The 18,657-nt window shown below is 34.1% G+C and overlaps 2 protein-coding genes and 1 long non-coding RNA gene across 4 annotated transcripts; all 3 read left to right on the top strand.

Moving 5' to 3' along the window:
• The first annotated feature begins 7,732 nt into the window (after positions 1-7,732).
• Positions 7,733-17,552, top strand: LOC109165224. Its single transcript, XR_002051505.1, has 3 exons — positions 7,733-7,742; positions 8,087-8,090; positions 17,420-17,552. It is a non-coding gene; the product is annotated as an uncharacterized LOC109165224 (long non-coding RNA).
• On the top strand, positions 8,954-11,590 carry LOC109165219 (allene oxide synthase 3-like). The gene is made up of 2 exons (XM_019313892.1): positions 8,954-9,508; positions 10,417-11,590. The coding sequence occupies exons 1-2, from the start codon at positions 9,005-9,007 to the stop codon at positions 11,389-11,391; spliced, it is 1,479 nt and encodes a 492-aa protein (XP_019169437.1). The 5' UTR covers positions 8,954-9,004; the 3' UTR covers positions 11,392-11,590.
• LOC109165221 (proteasome assembly chaperone 2) lies at positions 13,204-15,571 on the top strand. Of its 2 annotated transcripts, XM_019313895.1 has the most exons (8): positions 13,204-13,315; positions 13,398-13,563; positions 13,677-13,735; positions 13,980-14,098; positions 14,335-14,569; positions 14,804-14,927; positions 15,127-15,217; positions 15,361-15,571. In XM_019313895.1, the coding sequence occupies exons 1-7, from the start codon at positions 13,256-13,258 to the stop codon at positions 15,204-15,206; spliced, it is 843 nt and encodes a 280-aa protein (XP_019169440.1). In that variant the 5' UTR covers positions 13,204-13,255; the 3' UTR covers positions 15,207-15,217; positions 15,361-15,571. The 2 variants fall into 2 exon arrangements, with proteins under 2 accessions (XP_019169440.1, XP_019169439.1); XM_019313894.1 differs by lacking the exon at positions 15,361-15,571 and having other exon boundaries at positions 15,127-15,300.
• Positions 17,553-18,657: the final 1,105 nt, after the last annotated feature.

Consider the following 18,657-nt stretch of genomic DNA (forward strand, 5'->3'; position numbering starts at 1 on the left):
ATGTGCATTGAACCGTCACCCTATTGTTGGTCTCAAATTTAGATGCTATATTGATGTTGCTCATACATATCAACCTTGAAATGATTTGTCACTACCATCAAAGTACTTGAACAGTTGAACCAATCCCAAAATCAGTCTGACACTATTAGAAATTTGTCCCAAAAGTTGTTTAGTCTATGTCAAACTATGTACACACACATTTTGGGGTACAAGGTTTTCATGGTTACTTTGCTCCAACTGAATGTGTGACAAGTACTATATCATCGTTACCCAAATTACACCACACACTTTGGTATCTGTTCAAAAACTCGAATCTGATTTTCAACTAGATACCAGAATTCATTTTATTATTGATAGGGAGTATTCTCTGAATATATATATAATACCTCCATCTACTTTCTTTCTGTACACCTGCTCGGTATCTAGCCACAAAGAGGAATCATACTCGACCTTCCCCAACCACAGGCATGATATTGCCCACCTAAAAGTGACAACCGAACTAATTAAAGATTGCACAGGGAACGGTCGAGCCTGGCCAGTTCAGGTCGGGACGATCATTCAGGGCTACTTGAAGATTTGGACCTAGATTCCTGGCCTTCACCCAACCCCATCCCAATGGGAAATCAGGAATCTAGGCACACGTGGCGCTGTTCCAGAGCCCTCCAGATGCATGTGTGACACGTGGCAAGCTTATCGGATGCTCGGCATGTGCTACTTTTCTTCCACTACAAATACCGCATTAAATGCATTTAGGAGGACTTTTGGCCTCTCTTTCACTTAGTGCACTACAGCTCGGGACTCCACCTTGCAGGTGTTACTATCCGAGCTCAGGATTTAAACCAACAAGCAGACCAGTTTTGGATTTCCTTACAATCTGACCCTAATACTCATACATATATGTGAATACCTCCGTATTTACTACATCATATCAATCACTATACAAGAGGTTCAATTTAGTCCAACCGCATTATCATTCCTAGTTACACCATTCTTGTCATTATCTCTTTGTTTTCATGTTTAGTCAGCACCTGAAGTAAAAGGATTGAAGGTAAACAAACAATCAATATCATCATTTATCAACTACGTGGTATAATGCACAACTCAATTGTGTTATGGTCAAGTTGGTGAGTGGTGGTGGGGCTATACAAATGGCTGCAGTCCTTCTCGCACAACTGTACTGCACTGCACTACAATGGCGGCCATAGCATATTGTAGTGGATGGGGCCTTATTCCCCTTTCCACAATGCAAGGAAGAATGGGAATTCAATGTAACCTAGGATGAATGACCCGACAGTGATTACACTGTTTGATTTCGACTGTTAACTTTACTATAATATGACTGTCGTGCATTTTTAAGAATCACTTATTCTTATGGTGTACATATGAAGTCCTAGATTGTTTAATACAAAATCTTATAATGGTGTTGGGCACTAATGTAAAGTGTTTGGGATCGGAGTTTGGTGACGAGTTAAAGTACTATCATGCGGCTAATCTTCTATAGGAATTCTTTAAAACAGAACCACTCGAGTCTTAACATGTTTAGAATTCTCAAAATATTCTAGTCCTTTAATCGGATTGAACAGTTGATCTAGTTGGATAAGCTAAGCCCCTGACCATGTGATAAGGTTTAGTTGGAATGATTGCGGCGGGCCACTGCTTTATAAACAGTGAAACAGATACTTGTGATTTGTGTGGCCACAGGAACAACCACAATAATGATTTTTGCTCAATTTTTGAAGAATTAGGAATTAATTTTTATCTAATAGATCGGAACGGTAGTTTTTTAATTACTAGATTTTTCTCTTTAGGGCATCCTCAATAATAATGATTTTTTTTGTGGTTTTTTCTCTCAAATGTTGAATCCCCAACCTTAGGGCCCCACACTCCGACCTGATAGAGCATGTGAGAGGATGTAAATCACGGTGACTCAATGATTTAGTAGAAAAAAAAAAAGGAAAGAAAAAAAAAAGATATGTGACAAAAAAAAATTAAACAAAAAATAAAAAAAGCTTATACTTAAGCGCCCAGTAGGCGCGTGCATACTAGGTGCCAATATTTGCAACACACGCGCGAAGCTCAGCCTCCATTTTTCCTTTTCTATTTTCACCTGGCCCCACAAAAATATCATATTTCCCTAAAACAAACTCACAAAAAAAACCCCACCCCACATTAGTTAAAAACTAGCACACAAGTTTTTTCCTAGTCTAAAAACTAAGAAAAAATCTCTAATGTAAATGCCGTCAAATATGATTTTTAGGTGGGGCCCACTTTGAGAGGAAAGGGAAAAACTTGCGCAGATTGACGCGCGTGTGCAGTAATTTGCGCGCCCAGAAAGCGCATGCAATGCACTACACGTGCCTGGGCGCGTAATGCCTTTAGTTTTTTTTTTCTTTTTTCTTTGTCAGAATTTATTGTTTTCTTCCCCCCTTCCTTTTTCCTCTTCTCACTTGCTTTTCTCTCGTACATGACCTGCAAAAATTCACAAAAATCTACAACTATTGCGGTTGCTCTAAGCATTCGCCTACATCAGTGATACTCTAAAGAACAATCTAGAATTTTCATTTTTGGTAATATATATAATTACTCTTATTTATTTATTGTAAATATAAATTAACGAACCTTGAAAAAAAAGTACACTTTTTACCCTTTTTTGTTACACTTGTGTGAGATCGTCGTCCATGAGATGGGTCAGATCAGGTTAATATGCAAATGTAATACTAATTAGGAATAAGAGAAAATGTAATACTTTTACATTTTGATATAAACGTATTAGTTTTTTCATCAAAAGTATTATATTTCCCCTTATAAACGCTATAATATCCTTAATGTGCGGTCTAACTCTGCATTTTCTAATATCCATGAGGATGGTTCCTGGAGACAAAGAAATATAATGCATATCCCTTAGTGTTTTACTTGTAAAATTAGCTTTAATACTATCGTGACAATTGCAAGTGTTGAAAAAGTTTGTTTTTTGTTTTTGTTTTTTTTTTTTTTTTTTAAGTAATGAAGATAGTGAATAATAGATTGCCCAATCGAATGAGAGATGTGTTTGAAAACATTATATTGTTGATAAACAACAAATTATACAACTAACGTTTTCAAAGTATGAAAATGCGTCGTGGACAATTGTAAAATGAAGACATTTATTTATGAATATAATTTATATTTATATTTATATATTATCAAGAGTAATATTAAATTTAGTATATTGACCCCACCGAATTTAAATTCGGGCTCCGCCACTGTCTTTGCACACTATTGAGTATTTGATACCTAATGTGTACAACTCCTACGTAAATATAGTACTATATAAGACTTTCTCATATAGTTTATACTTTCCCTAATAACACAAACACCTTGGACGTAGATTGGTTCAACATAAGCTTATAAATTGTTGAGTATGCAAGACAGAGGGATATGCACAGCTCAGTTGTGAGAGAGATGGGTCTCTATAGTACTTGATCATTTTTGTTCCTTCTTCCTTTATGATTGGTCTCATATTCCTTGTTTAATTGATTCTGACTTTTGAATCCTAGTAATTATGGGATTTAGGCCCTGTTTGGTAAAATATTTAGCATATTAGTCAAGTTTAGACTTGTTTCATCATTATTATTTATTTGACTTGATTAAACAACCAATATGAATATTTCATTAATTAGTTTTTTTGTAACAGTTTATTGCTCCAAAACATTAAAATTCAAAAAACTGTTCAAAACAGCTTTTTCGGATAAACTTTTCAAGGAAGTCATTTTGTATGTAATCAGCTATCAGCAATTTTCCAAACATCTTTCTAGAATAAACTAATGTTATCAACAGTCAAACTCACTAACTCAATTAGTTAACAACTAGCTAACAATTATTTACCAAAGTTTTTGCTAATAATTAGGACAATAGTATTTTCTAGGTCAACAGGATGTATTCGAAGAAGCATATGGATTACCATTTACCAGTTTGGGATGTAGGGAGTGTGTGTGTGTGTGTGTGTATACATATAGATCATATCAAAAGAAGTGGTTAACCTAGAACAAATTAAACTCAATCTCTAATGCATGAGATAGTACGAGGTTGCTTGAGGAAAACCAAAAATATTATCGAATGAAGACCAGAGCGTATGTTAAAGTGACAACATATCCTGTAACCCCAGCCACTCTGAACCAAGCCTCTCAACTAAGCCAGTTAATTGGCAATTGTTATACAGTGAATCCATGGTCCAATTGTTAAATGAAATTGTAATAGAGTTAAAATAATATATTTTAGTGTTGTTAAATAAAACTAAAAAACAGAGCTCATGCAATAACGTATAATGTTAAATGAAACTGCAGTAGAATTAAAATGATACTTTAGTGTTGCTATAATGAAACTAGTGATGTGTGAAAAATAAAACTAAAAATAAAGTAATATTGTCAAATAAAGGTGAAATGTAATTAAAATGATACGACGTCATTTTGCTTTATTGTCCATAGGCTACATGGACCATGGTCCATAATAAAATTTGCCGCTAGTTGAAAACCCTTTAAAACCTAATATATATAACTATATATATCTCATGGGCCGGTATGGTTCGATTCATGGGCCAGATTATTCAAATTTGAGTTGGTCCAAACATAAGGTCAAAAGAACACTATTGCCAAGAAATAAGCTCAATCGTTTCAATTGGGCTTAATTGGACTCTGTAAGATATTTAGGCATGTCATTTGTGAACTATTGGTTAACTTAGCCCAATAGAATATTTATCCAAACTTAAAAATCAGTCCACACCCTCAAAAGTCAAAATCCCTTACCTTTACGAAAGAAGTGTCAAATGGACAGGTTAGCCCGAAGTCCAGTCCAAACCCGATTTAATACGGTCCATTTACTATAATGGACGGACTACGGCTAACCTGTTTTATTAAAAAAGATATATCAACTAGTCATTTTTCCTATAAAAATACCTAAAATGGAGTAGAAAAATACCGTTGCAGTCTAACAAGAGACCATGTGTGGATCATGGTCTAAAATGATGTCGTTGAATTTTATGAGTTATAATAATGTATTTTATGTGTTAGATTAATGTATATTATGTGTTAAAATAATGTACATTATATGTTAGAATAATAAAATTTTCGGGGTAAAATAATGTATTCTATGAGTTAGAATAAATGTATATTATGTTTTAGACTAATGTACATTATGGGTTATAAAAACGTATGTTGTAATGGGTACGTGAAAAAAATACGCAAAACGACGTCGTTTCTGAATTGTGATCTATGCAGTTGTGTGGACGACGATCCACCCAATAACTATTGATAGAGTAACGAGTTGTATTCATATACTAGTTTTTTACGCGCTTTGCGCGAATGGGATAATGCCCAATGATTATTTTTAAATAAGTATTTCAAAGTATATCAATACAATATTATATCGGAGATGTTCATGCATATGTAAATAAATATTGAATTTGTTTATTTAAATCGGTAATTCAAAATATATAAATGCAAGATAATATTTATTGAATTTTCTAATAGATATTTGGTAGTGGTAGTTTTCCACTACATGTTTCATGCATTGTGAGATGTGTGTGTAGGTTATCATGTGAAAGTATTGAACAAAATATTAATATTTATTATATTTGTATAAAATACTTAATTGGTAAATAAATATATATAATGTATTTTGTATTATAACTTTGATATTTAATTACAAGATAATGTAAAAAGAAGACAATGGACAATGCAGTGAATATAATAAATTGATAAATTTGAAGGTAATGAATCTTTGAATTGTAGAAAATAAAGATAATATAACTAATGAAATTATATCTATTTTTAAATTTTTTATAATGAATAATTTTTTTTAAATAAATGCATTATAGACATCTAATTCTAAATTAAATATGTATTACTTTTTGTTGTAGCTACTACTTTATTTAGTTTAATAAGAGTAATAAAGTGGCGTATATACTTTTCATCAACAATAATGCAATCATTGATTTTTTTTTTAAAAAAAATACATACAAAAAATATTAATGCAAAAGTATAATTGAAATATTAATTTTTTTTTTGTGATCTAAATAATCAAAAGAATATTAAGCTTTTTAATGATCAAATGATTTTTAAATTTCTTGATTTATAATCTTTGATGCTTAACTTTGAATGTTATGTATTTAGTCATACTAATTATTTGAACAAAGTTTATGTTAAATTTTATATTATATATATTTTATATTTTAAATATATTTTAACATATTCGTAGTATATATGTTTAACAATTATGCCAACTCTAATTGGGATGTGGTTCGAAACTAAGACTTTTCTTATAGAAATTAATGTATAAGTTAAAATAATAAATACTTAACGGAATATTCCGTTACTAAAGTTTATACTAACGGAATTTGGGTTATTTAAGGGAAGAAAATAATATAATAGAGGGTAAATAAGGAAAATCAATAAAAAATACTAAAATAAAAATAATATGAACCATTCATTTTAAGAAACAATAGTATGATATGAACCATTCATTTTAAGAAACAATAGGACCGACATTTTTTTTGTTCCAGTTAAGAACCTAACATTATTGACTCTTATTAAAATTGTAGATATTTGTTTTATCGTTAAAGAAAAAAAAAATCCTAACTCGAAAAGAAGTTAATGAAAACATTATTGCATAAAATAAAATAACGGATTAGGTACGATAAAATTAGAATTCCAATATTGCACTCAGATCTTTTTAAGAATATAAAATCAATGGGAAAAGGGGATTTTCAAAGGGAAAGGACAAATGTAACGTTTTAAAAATCAAACCTAGCTAATCTCTATATGTTTGGAGCCCACCAATTGTTCAATATAATTAGTATCCATACAGATAATATCATTTTATATATATAAAAAAAATTATATATACAATATTCTCATGCAAACTATCAAAATTAAAAATTAAAATTTAATAACATCAAATCATCTGATGCCATCTACTGAAACCAACATATGCACAACATGTATTTGGTTGAAGTATTTTATATTTGTATACTAAAAACTTTATTTTTTTTTTACGTGATAAGAAAAATTTTCAATCACTATTTAAATGTGTACACAATATAAATCTTACTTTTGTATAATAGTCTGCAAACTTCAAAAGAAATGTAAACGAAACTGAAAGAATTCATGTGCATACTATACGCTTATAAGAGTTATGCTCCATCCACTCAACTATAATTTTTTACTCTAAAAAACATTTTTAATTATATAATTAGACTCTTAAAATGCATTTCGTTTTATGACTTTTTAATTAAAAGGGATCGTGTATGAAATACGAAAACGATCTTTAGAGGGTTTCCGTGAAAGGATGATATTATCTAGATGAAAGACAGTGATTTATCCATATTTCTTACCCTTTTTTTTAACAGTTCAACAAATATATCATTGTACAGTCAAGGTTTTGAATAATATTGACTTGGCAAAAACTTGTGTGTGACGCTGTGAGTCGAGCTGGGTCGGTTCATGGTGAAAATATAATACTTATATGCATAAATGTAATAATAATTAAGAATAAAGTTTTTATTATTTATATAGAAAAATGTAAAAGTACGTATTACATTTTAAATCTTATAAGTAATGAACATTTTATTTCTGATTAATATAACATTTGAACATATAATTTGTAAGTTCCGACCCTGTCTCACGTATCACCCTATGGAATTTCGGTTTTCATATAATTCATTTTTTTTTGACCAGTTTTTCATATAATTCTTTTAATTTGTTTGACTTGTATACGAGAAAAGCAAATACGGAAACATAATGGTTCAAAGACGTACAACTTGCTTATTTTGAATTTTCTTTTTCCAGAATGGGTAAAAATAGTATTTAAAAACGCAGCAGCATTGTGTTAAATTAGCAGCATAAACACTTTTGTAAATAAAATTTGACATTATACAATATAAAAATATATATAATATTTATTTATTTGATTTTAGTATAACTAAGGTTGTTTGGTTCATTATTCTAATTAAATATAGTCTATAATATTGACACGTATATATACAATAAAAAACTTCATGCACTTCTAATTTACCACTTTATAAGTAATACACCTCTTCTGTGTGACAGGTTAGTTGAGTTTAAATAGTAGAAATAAAACTTCATGTACTTCTACCACTTCATGGGTAATACACATCTCATGTATGACGAGTTTAACAAAGAGGTAGTTAACAATAAATTAACTCGTAACTTTTTTATACGAAAATCATATATCAGTCACTCATTTACCTATTTGACATGTATTTAATTATACTTGGTTCAATCGATTGATGGATCCTTTGATTATTAATCTAAAAAATCTTATAATATTCTTTAAATAAAATAAATTAAAGCACTAATTTGCAGCGTGGAGTGGGTGTAATGTTTCTTTCAATTTAATGGCACCATTATGACAAAGTGGGCTAGCCTCCTAATAGTGACCCCATGCTCACATTTAGCTCGTGGAAAAATGTTATTGATGATGGTAGATGTTGGAACAATAAAATGGCTTTTCAAAAAAAGCGGATAATTATATATATTCATTGACTTATATATTGATAGGGATATAGTTAATCGTAATTGTAAGTAAAGCTGTCAAAACAGTTGAGATTCTTGACACAAGTCGACTAAGCATGGACTGTCGGGCTAAACAGATCAGCCTGCCAGCCCGTTTTATTATTAATGTGGATGTTATTTGGAATTCAACCTTTTGGAGAATAAAAAAAATATACATTATTTTATTGGTGGATAATATATACGGAGCATAGTTTGGCTGCCAACTCTAAATCTCCAATAACATTGCCAGGAAATCATAAATGTGGATTGTACAAATTAAAAGTCCTAAAATAGTTTCTCCGCGTGCCGCGCGAGGGCTATTAACACATTGCATGATATTTATTTATCAACATTTTTTTAACGTCACTTTGAATTATTTATTTATTCTATAAATACACCAGACAATCCTCTTTCTGATCAAAATTAAACCAACGTTGTAAAGTCAAGAAAACATAAAAATGTCTTCAGCTCCATTGATGTCTTCTTCCTCTCTCGATCCGGATCTCGCCGACAACATTCCGGTGGTCGATATCCCCGGCAGCTATGGCCTCCCCTTCCTGGGTCCCATCTTAGACCGCTACGATTACTTCTATAACCAAGGCGAGGTTGAGTTCTTCCAGAGCCGGAAAGATAAGTACCAGTCGACGGTGTTCCGGAGCAACATGCCGCCGGGACCGTTCATGGCGAAGAACTCCAAAGTCATCGTACTCCTCGACAACACCAGCTTCCCCATTCTCTTCGACGTGTCCAAGGTGGAGAAGAAAGATCTGTTTGAAGGGACGTACATGGCTTCCACCAAGTTCACCGGCGGCTACCGCATGTGCGCTTTTCTTGACCCGTCGGAGCCCAAACACGCCACCTTGAAAGGGTTTTTTCTGGCCACTCTGGCGAAGCTCAAGGATAAGGTTATTCCCCAGTTCACCACCGTCTACTCCGATCTGTTCACCACCTTGGAAGAGCAGGTGAGATTAGATACAGATATACTGACATAAACTGCGTGACCTCGTAATAGTTAATATTATCATCGGTGTTTTCTTTGGAATGGTAGATCTACATAAAAACATTAGTTGTTTTGTTTACCACATTTTTTAGAATAGTCAAAATTCGACAAATGCTGACTAGGAGATTGTTAAGTTAAGTCTAAAAGATCAAATTTAGTATCATGTCATCTCAAATATTTAGGGTATAAATCAGTATGGTTGACATATATAAGTGACCGTGCACTCCCATCTCTTAAAAAAAGTCGGGAGTTCGAACCTCTCTTGTATGGAAAAACCAATCTGATGACCATCACTTTGCCTTAATTGGGCCGCCCGGTGCCAATGGAGATTAGTCTGAATATAGTACGAGTCTAAAAGTGCCTACTACAATTTGGCAATAGTTATGCTGTGGAACCTTGTTCACCATATGCATGGTGAATACGTGATAGATCCATAATTTCTAAGCTGTAGATTCATAACATCTATAAAGTAGATTCATGATTTCTGTACTATAGATTCATAATATCTGTACTGCGAAGACGAAATAATGCGATTGCAATGAGAGAAACGTCGTTAACCACAAATGAAAAACAAAATTATAAATCTACTGCATAGAAATTATGGATCTACCCTTGTGTTCAATATGCGCATGGTGAACACATTTCCACGGCATAATTTGCGACAATTTGGGGTATAACATAGTCAAGTCAGGTAAAATGCCAAATCCAACATATTATCTCTGAAAACTGTTATAGATTTTGATATAAACACTTGATCCTAACAATGAATTGAGAGGACTCCTGGGATAAGTTACTCTTTAACTAAACCACTTATTAACTTAGTTATCACCACAAACAATTAAATAATTTTTATATGTAAAATTGTTGCAGGTGAAGCTGAATGGTAAGTCCAGTTTTAACGATCTGAATGATAATAAGGCGATGGAGTTTATATTCCGGCTGTACTGTAACAACAAGAATCCGGCGGACACCAAGCTGGGCGCCACCGCTAGCAAGACGTTCGATTTCTGGCTGGTTCCTCAGCTCGCGCCGCTCATTACTCTAGGACTCACAATGCTGCCCAATTTCATCGAGGATTTGGCCCTCCACACGTTCCCCATCCCCTTCTGTATCGTCAAATCGGCTTACAACAAAATCTACGACTCCTTCTACGACAACCTGGGATCCATCCTCGACGACGCCGAGAGCGCCGGGCTCCAGAGAGACGAGGCCTGCCACAACATCATTTTCCTCAACGGCTTCAACTCCTACGGCGGCTTCAAGGTCTTCTTCCCCGCTCTGTTCAAGTGGATCGGCGCGGCGGGGCCCAGCCTGCACAGCCAGCTGGCGAGCGAGATCCGCGGCGCCGTCGCCGCGGAAGGCGACCTCACCGCGGCGGCGATTGAGAAAATGCCGCTGACGAAGTCCGTCGTCTGGGAGGCTCTGCGAATCGAGCCGCCGGTGGCGTTCCAGTACGCCAAGGCGAAGGAGGATCTCCTCGTCCGCAGCAGCGACAATAAATTCTATTTGATTAAGAAAGGCGAGATGATCTTCGGATACCAGCCGTTCGCCACGAAAGACGAGCTGGTTTTCGCCGACGCCGGGAAGTTCGTGCCGGACCGGTTCGTGGGGACGGAAGGCCAGAAGCTGGTGAAGAACGTGTACTGGTCGAACGGCCGGGAGACCGACAGCCCGACGGCGAACGACAAGCAGTGTCCGGGGAAAGATCTGGTGGTGTTGCTGTCGCGGCTGGTGGTGGCGCAGTTCTTCCTCCGCTACGATACGTTCACCTGCGAGGCGGAGAAGTTCTTGCTTGGGTCAAAGACGACTTTCACGTCGTTGACCAAAGCCACGTCGGCAAAGTGAAACTTGGGTTTTGGTGAGCTGTTTTTGGTGGACCATTCAATGTTTTTTGTGTTTGGTATATAAACAACCTTAAAAATCTTCATATTTTTATTTCGTTGTTCCTATAAGTCTATGATAAGGTTGTGCAATAATTGAGCTTGTTGGCATGGCCACCACTTTTGTAACACATCTTGAATAAATACTCACATTTTCATATGTTTTGGATTTTTAGATCTAGATGGTATTTATTGTTCAACAGCTTGTGACAACTCTTAAGTAGACAATTAATAAGAATAAAGATCAAATAAGTCACTCAACGCCGAATTAAAAAACTATGCAATTAGGTCACTGAAGCTCAATTGCAATGACCTAATTGCAGTTTGGTGTACAATTGAATGACTTATTTGACCTTTATTTCTCGCGTTACAAATATCTTAAAACGAGATCTCATGCAAGTATTTTTTAAAAGTCAAACTAACCGTAGATTAGTTAATCAAATAAATAATACAATTAGGGGGTGAATGTCCTATAAATAAGAATCAATCTGAGAGCCAACAGCTCTAACTAATACATGAATAACTTGATTCGTTGATCTGCAGATGTAATGAAACATAAAATTTTCAGATAATCATTAATAATAGAACCAATATAAAAATGATTTCGATATCCCGATGTATGAACCGTATTCAAGCAATCAATCTACACGTGGACTTCATGCATATAGTATATTAAATATTCAACTACTACCAAGAGTAGATAGTGGATAATAATGACAAGGGGCATACCTATTATGTGTGTACACATAGTTTATTTAATACAAAACATATAGGGAAAGTAACATATGACCCAACTAACAAAATTTTAAAGGAATATGACCTGCCCCGAAAAGGGGTAGTTGAGATGATGGGGCAGGACTTTTGTACTTGAAGATCACAAATTCAATTTTAATTAATATTTTTTTGGGAATAAGGGTCAAATAGGCCATTGAATTGCACACCAAACTATAATTAAGCTATTGAACTTAAAAAATATGCAATTAGGTCATTGAACTACACAAATTCATGCAATTAAGTTTAAAATGACATGCTTACCTGCTATGTAAGTTGTAAATTTTTAAAATAATTTTAAACAAAATTAAAAAAGAAAAAAAAAAAAAAAACAGAACGGCGGGAGGCAAAATCGTCTTCGGTCGTCCTTCGTCTCCATGGCAAGAGACGAAGGTCTTCCCCTTCGTCTTTTGCCATGGAGCCAAAGGGCGAAATCGTCTCTGGCCGTTTTTTTTTTTTAAATATTTTTAATGAATTTTTTGTTTAAAATTATTTTTAAAATTCACAACCTTCACGTCATCAAAGTATAAGGTAAACATGTCATTTTAGACCTAATTGCATGAATTTGTGTAGTTCAGGCACCTAATTACATTTTTTTGAGTTCGATGACCTAATTGCAACTTGATGTGCAGTTCAGTGGCCTATTTAACCCTTATTCGTATTTTTTTCATTCGAACCCGTTGCACAGAGTCTTCTTAGTAGGATTGTTTCAGGATAAAAGCAGTTTTGTATTGTACAATATAAAAGCAGTTTTGTATTGTACAATATAAAATGTAAACAAATTTTTGTACAAATTGGTTGAGCTAATTCTTCGTGCAGTTTATTAATGTTTAATTTGGATTAAGGTCCATGATATAATTTGCGCAAAATTTGTATGCAAATAAAAATTTAAAACCCATCCATCATATTGGGTCAATATGCAATTATCTTTATCGGCCCAATTTAAAGCCCGAACTGTAATCGTCTCAAATCGGGCTTTCTTGCTGCCCAAGAAGTAAGAACGTCTGCTCCTAAGGACAAGTATTCAGCAGCATCGCGCACAGAAAAGGTTCAGAAAGATGGAGTTTTATGTTGAAGAAGGAAAGCAATTCAGTGATAAATGGCAGAATTTGGTTCTGGTGAGTTTTTAGGGTGGAATTCCTCTCAAATTTTGCCTCACTTTCTTTCTTTCTCTGATGAATTCATCCGTGTTTCATGTAGCCGGCGCTTTCGATTGGGAACGTTGGGCAGCTTGCGGTGGATTTGCTAATATCGTCGTTGAGAGCTGATCGAATCGGGTTCCTAGACGACCCGAATGTTCTTCCTTGCGTCGGCAATGACGCTTATTCAGCTTCTCCTCCTGGCCAGCTTGCTCTTCCTCTTGAAGGTATCTTTCTACCCTAATGCCATTTGTTTATGCCGATGATTGTAATGCGTAGTGAGTGGCTGACTGGTTTTGTGTATAAAGATGAAAAGATTCAATTTTTATGTCTTTGGCAGTTTATGGAACCTCTTCTAGTCAGTTGAGCATCGTGCAACAGAGGTCTCCGGTTGTTAAGGTACAATCTTAATTTGTTGGCAATTAGGTTTATCTGGACAATTGTTATTTGCAATTCAACAAGATGTGGGAATGGGATGCATTTTGTACACAGCATAATTTGATTGCTCATAAGCTTGATTTCCTTTAGGAATGGAACAACCTTTCTAATGGTTTAGGAAATGCTCAAGTGTTGTTCAGTTGTCTGGATATCTTTTATCTATACATGGCTTATCGCTTATCAGTGCTGATCGATTTTCAAACAGGGTATGGTGGTTCAATTTGCGAGGAATTTGGCAAACTTTGCTGCTGCCAGTGGAATAAAGCATGTTGTTTTGCTATCTAGCTTGGATTTTGGGCGGTGGCAAAGCATTGATATGTCAAGGTATTGATGACAATTTGCGTGTGTTTTCTATGCTATTCTTCATATGAACAATGAATTGATTCAATTGAATATGGATGGAAGTTTATTTATATTTATGTTAAGTTTCCGGTGAATGCTTTTTGAGGTTTCCTTGTTACTACTTCTTGCTAGTGCCTAGGTTATCAATTGACTAGTTTGAGTTGGAATATTTGAAAAAGGAAAAACACTAAATTGCTGACCAATTTTTGGTGTCTCAGTGGTTTGCAGACATATTATCTCTCTAGTTCCAGCATGGATGGAAAGGACGATGAGTGTGATAGACTTGGTTTCAAGAGACTGCAGGAATATAATCCATCTCAGCGGACGTGGAAGTACCTATGCGATTTAGCTGAAGCTAATAACCTCGAGGAACAAGATTTTCCTTTTGAAGAGCTGGGAGATGAAGATTACCTTGCAAGTTTACCCTTTGCTGCACTTTTCTCTTGTTTTAAGGTAAGTTAAAAAAAATTGTTAGTACTTTTTGTGTGTGTATCCCGTCCATAGTTGTTGAAATGGAAATGCTTTCTATTCATTGCGTAAGCTTTAGATAGAACAGTAGTCTGCAGACTTTTTAAAAACAAAATGAAAATTTTGTTAAATTTCCCAGCACTTTGCTTCCTCACCTTATATCACTCTTTTCTTGACAAACTAAGTTTCTCACATATGGTGGTTGGTTTATTGGACTAGGCCAAAGGTTTGAAGGTTACTTGCCTATTCTGCTATTGTTCAGAGGGAGACAACATACCCGAAGCTTTTCATTTGGCTGACGCAGCATCACAAATTCTAGGGCTCACAACTAATAGTTTCCGAGGTGAGTTTCCATCTTTCATCTTCTTTAAAACAGGGCAAAGGATAAACTCTGTTGCATAGATTTACCGTCCACATGATTTTTTTTAAAGAAATTCGTCCGTTATTTTGCAATGCGTGCATTGAATTAGACCAAGTACTCGGTGTGTTTCTTTGTCGATGTTCTTTTCCAGCTTTTTAAACAGTCTATTGGTTTTCTTTAGGCAATGAAGCTGGCAAATGGATCGTCCCATTTTCTTGGAAGAGTGTGTACGGACCTCCCCCCGATATGTCCCTTTTTTAGGCTCGTATCCTGTAAGTTGTATTGTTCAACCTTGACAGATTTGAGCTTACGTTTGTTGTCAGCTTTTGTTATCCAATACAGCCTTCTTTTTATACTCTTCTGCAATTCTGTGTGAGCATTTGCATTCGGACCATGACATGCCAAATGGCGACAGGTTTTTGTTTAGACACAACATTGAGCTCTTCGTTTTCTCTGGCGCTTTTTGGAGAAAGGTGAATTGCAACAAAGACCAATAGCACGACAGGTTCTCACTATTAGCCCTTTTCGAAATAGCTCTCATTTATACTAATTTTTGTGTGTTATGGTCATATGGTGTTCTATTGTGTGAACAGTCTGGGCAGTAGAACTAGTTGAGAGCACTGCCACCCACCATTGATTCTTGTCCATTTGGTTTCCAGTTTATGATTAGATTCACTGTTGCAAAAACCGGCCTTGGCGATTTCTCTCCTAGGCGGTCGGCCGACTCGGCCTTGCTAATTTTTTTCATTATATATATATATATATATATATGTGTGTGTGTGTGTGTGTGTGTGTGTGTGTGTGTGTGTGTGTGTGTGTGTGTGTGTAATATGACATACTCCCACACATATGTACTGTTTATTTTTTAGTTAGCTGCCTAGGCGTCGTCTAGGCGCTAGGCGCGACTCTACCGCCCGCCTAGTGCCTATTGCAACCATGATTAGATTTGGTTTGAATGGTTGCATATTGACCAATCAAACTTGCCAAAATTTGGCTTATCAGCTATTTATCAAACACTACCTTTTATCTGTTTCCCATATAAGTTAGACTTCATCCTCAAATTTCTAAAATTTTGAAGCGGGAAGAGCTTCTTGGTGATGAAGATTGATTTAAGTAACTAATTGATATAAAAAGATGTGATATAGAGTATTAATTACAAGTATCATCATTTTAAGATTATATAATCTCATACGAGATGTTTCATTTATTGAATCATTTTGGGTGGACCACTCCTTTCATTAAAGCTTGATGTTGTGTTTGAGGAAACAATGTCTTCTAAACTTATATAAATTAGGCAAAATTTCTTATTTGAATTAGGTAAGGTTTGACAAATGATAAGAAAATCGCAACATATTTTGTTTCATCAGATCACAGCACTGAGGGTATACATTAGCCATTAGGTAAATTCTCTCTCATTCTCTTGTGTAATAGCTCAGAAATCACACAAAAAATAAATTGTATTAGAAAGATCTTATGTGACAGAGTATACTAATAAGGTGTTAACAATAGTCAAATTTGTGATCTTTTAATACGAGAATTATGTTTCATTATATTCGACCATTTTGAGTGAATCACTCCTTTCATTAAAGCTCAATGTCGTGTTAAGGAAATTGTGACTTCTAAAGTTATATGAATTAGTCAAGATTTTTAAAGTTATCCAAATTAAGCAAGGATAGACAAATGGGGCGACATATTTTGTTTCATCGGATTACATCGTTACTCTTTGGTCAATTGTCCTTAACAAATTGACAACTTTAATAAAAATCAATAATATGCTCCACTCTCTGGTCAATTGTCTTTAACAAATTGATGACTTCTAAAGTTATACGAATTGGACAAGATTTTTAAAGTTATCAAAATTAAACAAGAATAGAACATGGGGCGACATATTTTGTTTCACCGGATTACGTCACTATTAGCCCTTTACGAAATAGCTCTCTTTTATACTAATTTTCTGTGTTATGGTGTTCTATTGTGTGAACAGTCTGGGCAGTATACACCCATGGAAAGGTGCTTTGAATGTGACTCTTTTTCCCTTGATATGAATCAATATTTCTAAAATTTTGAAACAAGAAGAGCTTCTTAGTGATGAAGATTGATTAAGTAACTAATGAATATGAAAAGATGTAATATAGAGTATTAGTTACAAGTATCATCATTTTAAGATTATATAATATCTTATCAGAATTATATTTCATCCACTCAATCACTTTAAGTAGACCACTCATTTCATTAAAGTTTGATGTCGTGTCTAAGGAAACAATATCTTCTAAAGTTATATAGATTAGGCAAGTTTTGACAAATGATAAGAAAATGGCAATATATTTTGTTTCACGGGACTATATCACTAGGTCAATTGCCCTGTACAAATAGATGACTTTAATAAACAATCAATAATATACTCCACTCTTTCGTCAATTGATGACTTTTTCTTTAAAGCAACAAATTGATGTGCTGAATTATTTTGCTTGTAGAAATTTGGTCGATGTAAGTTAATTTAAACAAATTTAATCCCTTAATTGTTTATAATGTTGCACTTTAAGCCTCTAGTGTTATATAATTGTCAAATTTCATTAACATATGATTTTATTTTTATCATTTAGAATTAATATTCATTATTAAAAATGGCGCTCACATGGAGAGAATGAAATTTTTAATCATGGATATTGATTTTAAGTGACAAAATTGAACTCATGAAAAATAATTTGCTAATGAAGTTTGACAATTATATATTATTAAGGACTAAAAGTGCAACATTATGAATATTTAAGAGGCTACATTTGTTTAAATTAATTTACATTGATTAAATTTTCAAAAATGAAACAATTGAAGGGTCAAAAATGATATTTTCTCTAATATGCTCATATTTATAAGATGATAATTACATTCGAGCATTGAGAGATTATTGGGCATAGGTTGTCGAGCAAATTATTATATGGACCCAGAGTTGTGTGGACCATGATTTAAAATGACATCATTGAATTTTATAATTTAGAATAATGTACATTATGCGTTAGAATAATAAAATTTCTTCGATAAGATGATGTACTTTATGAGTTAGAATAATGAACATTATGTTTAAGAATAATAAAATTTGAGGGTGGAACATTATAAAAATGTATGTTACAATGGGTCGCGTGACAAAATTTTACACAAAACAATGTCATATTTGTGAACATCAGTCCATGCAATAACTATTGAGGTTGTCCAATATAACTTTGCATTTATTTGTTTCCTTCTATTCGTACACTGCATGCACTATTGAGGTTGTTATTTGTCTCCTTCTATTCGTACACTGCATGCAGTTACCAATTGGACCACACGCCACACATGATCTATCACGGGACATAATATTATAGTTTCATTATAAAAATCTGTCCTAATAATTTTAGTATTACACGGGGCATAATAATTCCAATATAATGCTGCCCGCCCATTTTGCTTCGTTTCGTGTAGTTATTATTCCACCCTCAAACTACTGTAAAACATAGTCACAATGGTTACTTCCATCGAAACTGATCGATTATATTTGAAGAGCATAAAAACTATCTAGATTGAAACGAATATTCTGTTTATTCTGCTAAGAACTATTTACAGAAATAAAAGAAAACCTTTACATAATACGATAAGAAAAGAAATTTCCTCATTACATTATTACAAAGTAGAGATAGATGACACCACTACATACATACTATGATCCACTTATCTTATT

This window comes from Ipomoea nil, unplaced genomic scaffold, assembly GCF_001879475.1.
Source record: "Ipomoea nil cultivar Tokyo-kokei standard unplaced genomic scaffold, Asagao_1.1 scaffold3069, whole genome shotgun sequence".
Classification (NCBI taxonomy): domain Eukaryota; kingdom Viridiplantae; phylum Streptophyta; class Magnoliopsida; order Solanales; family Convolvulaceae; genus Ipomoea; species Ipomoea nil.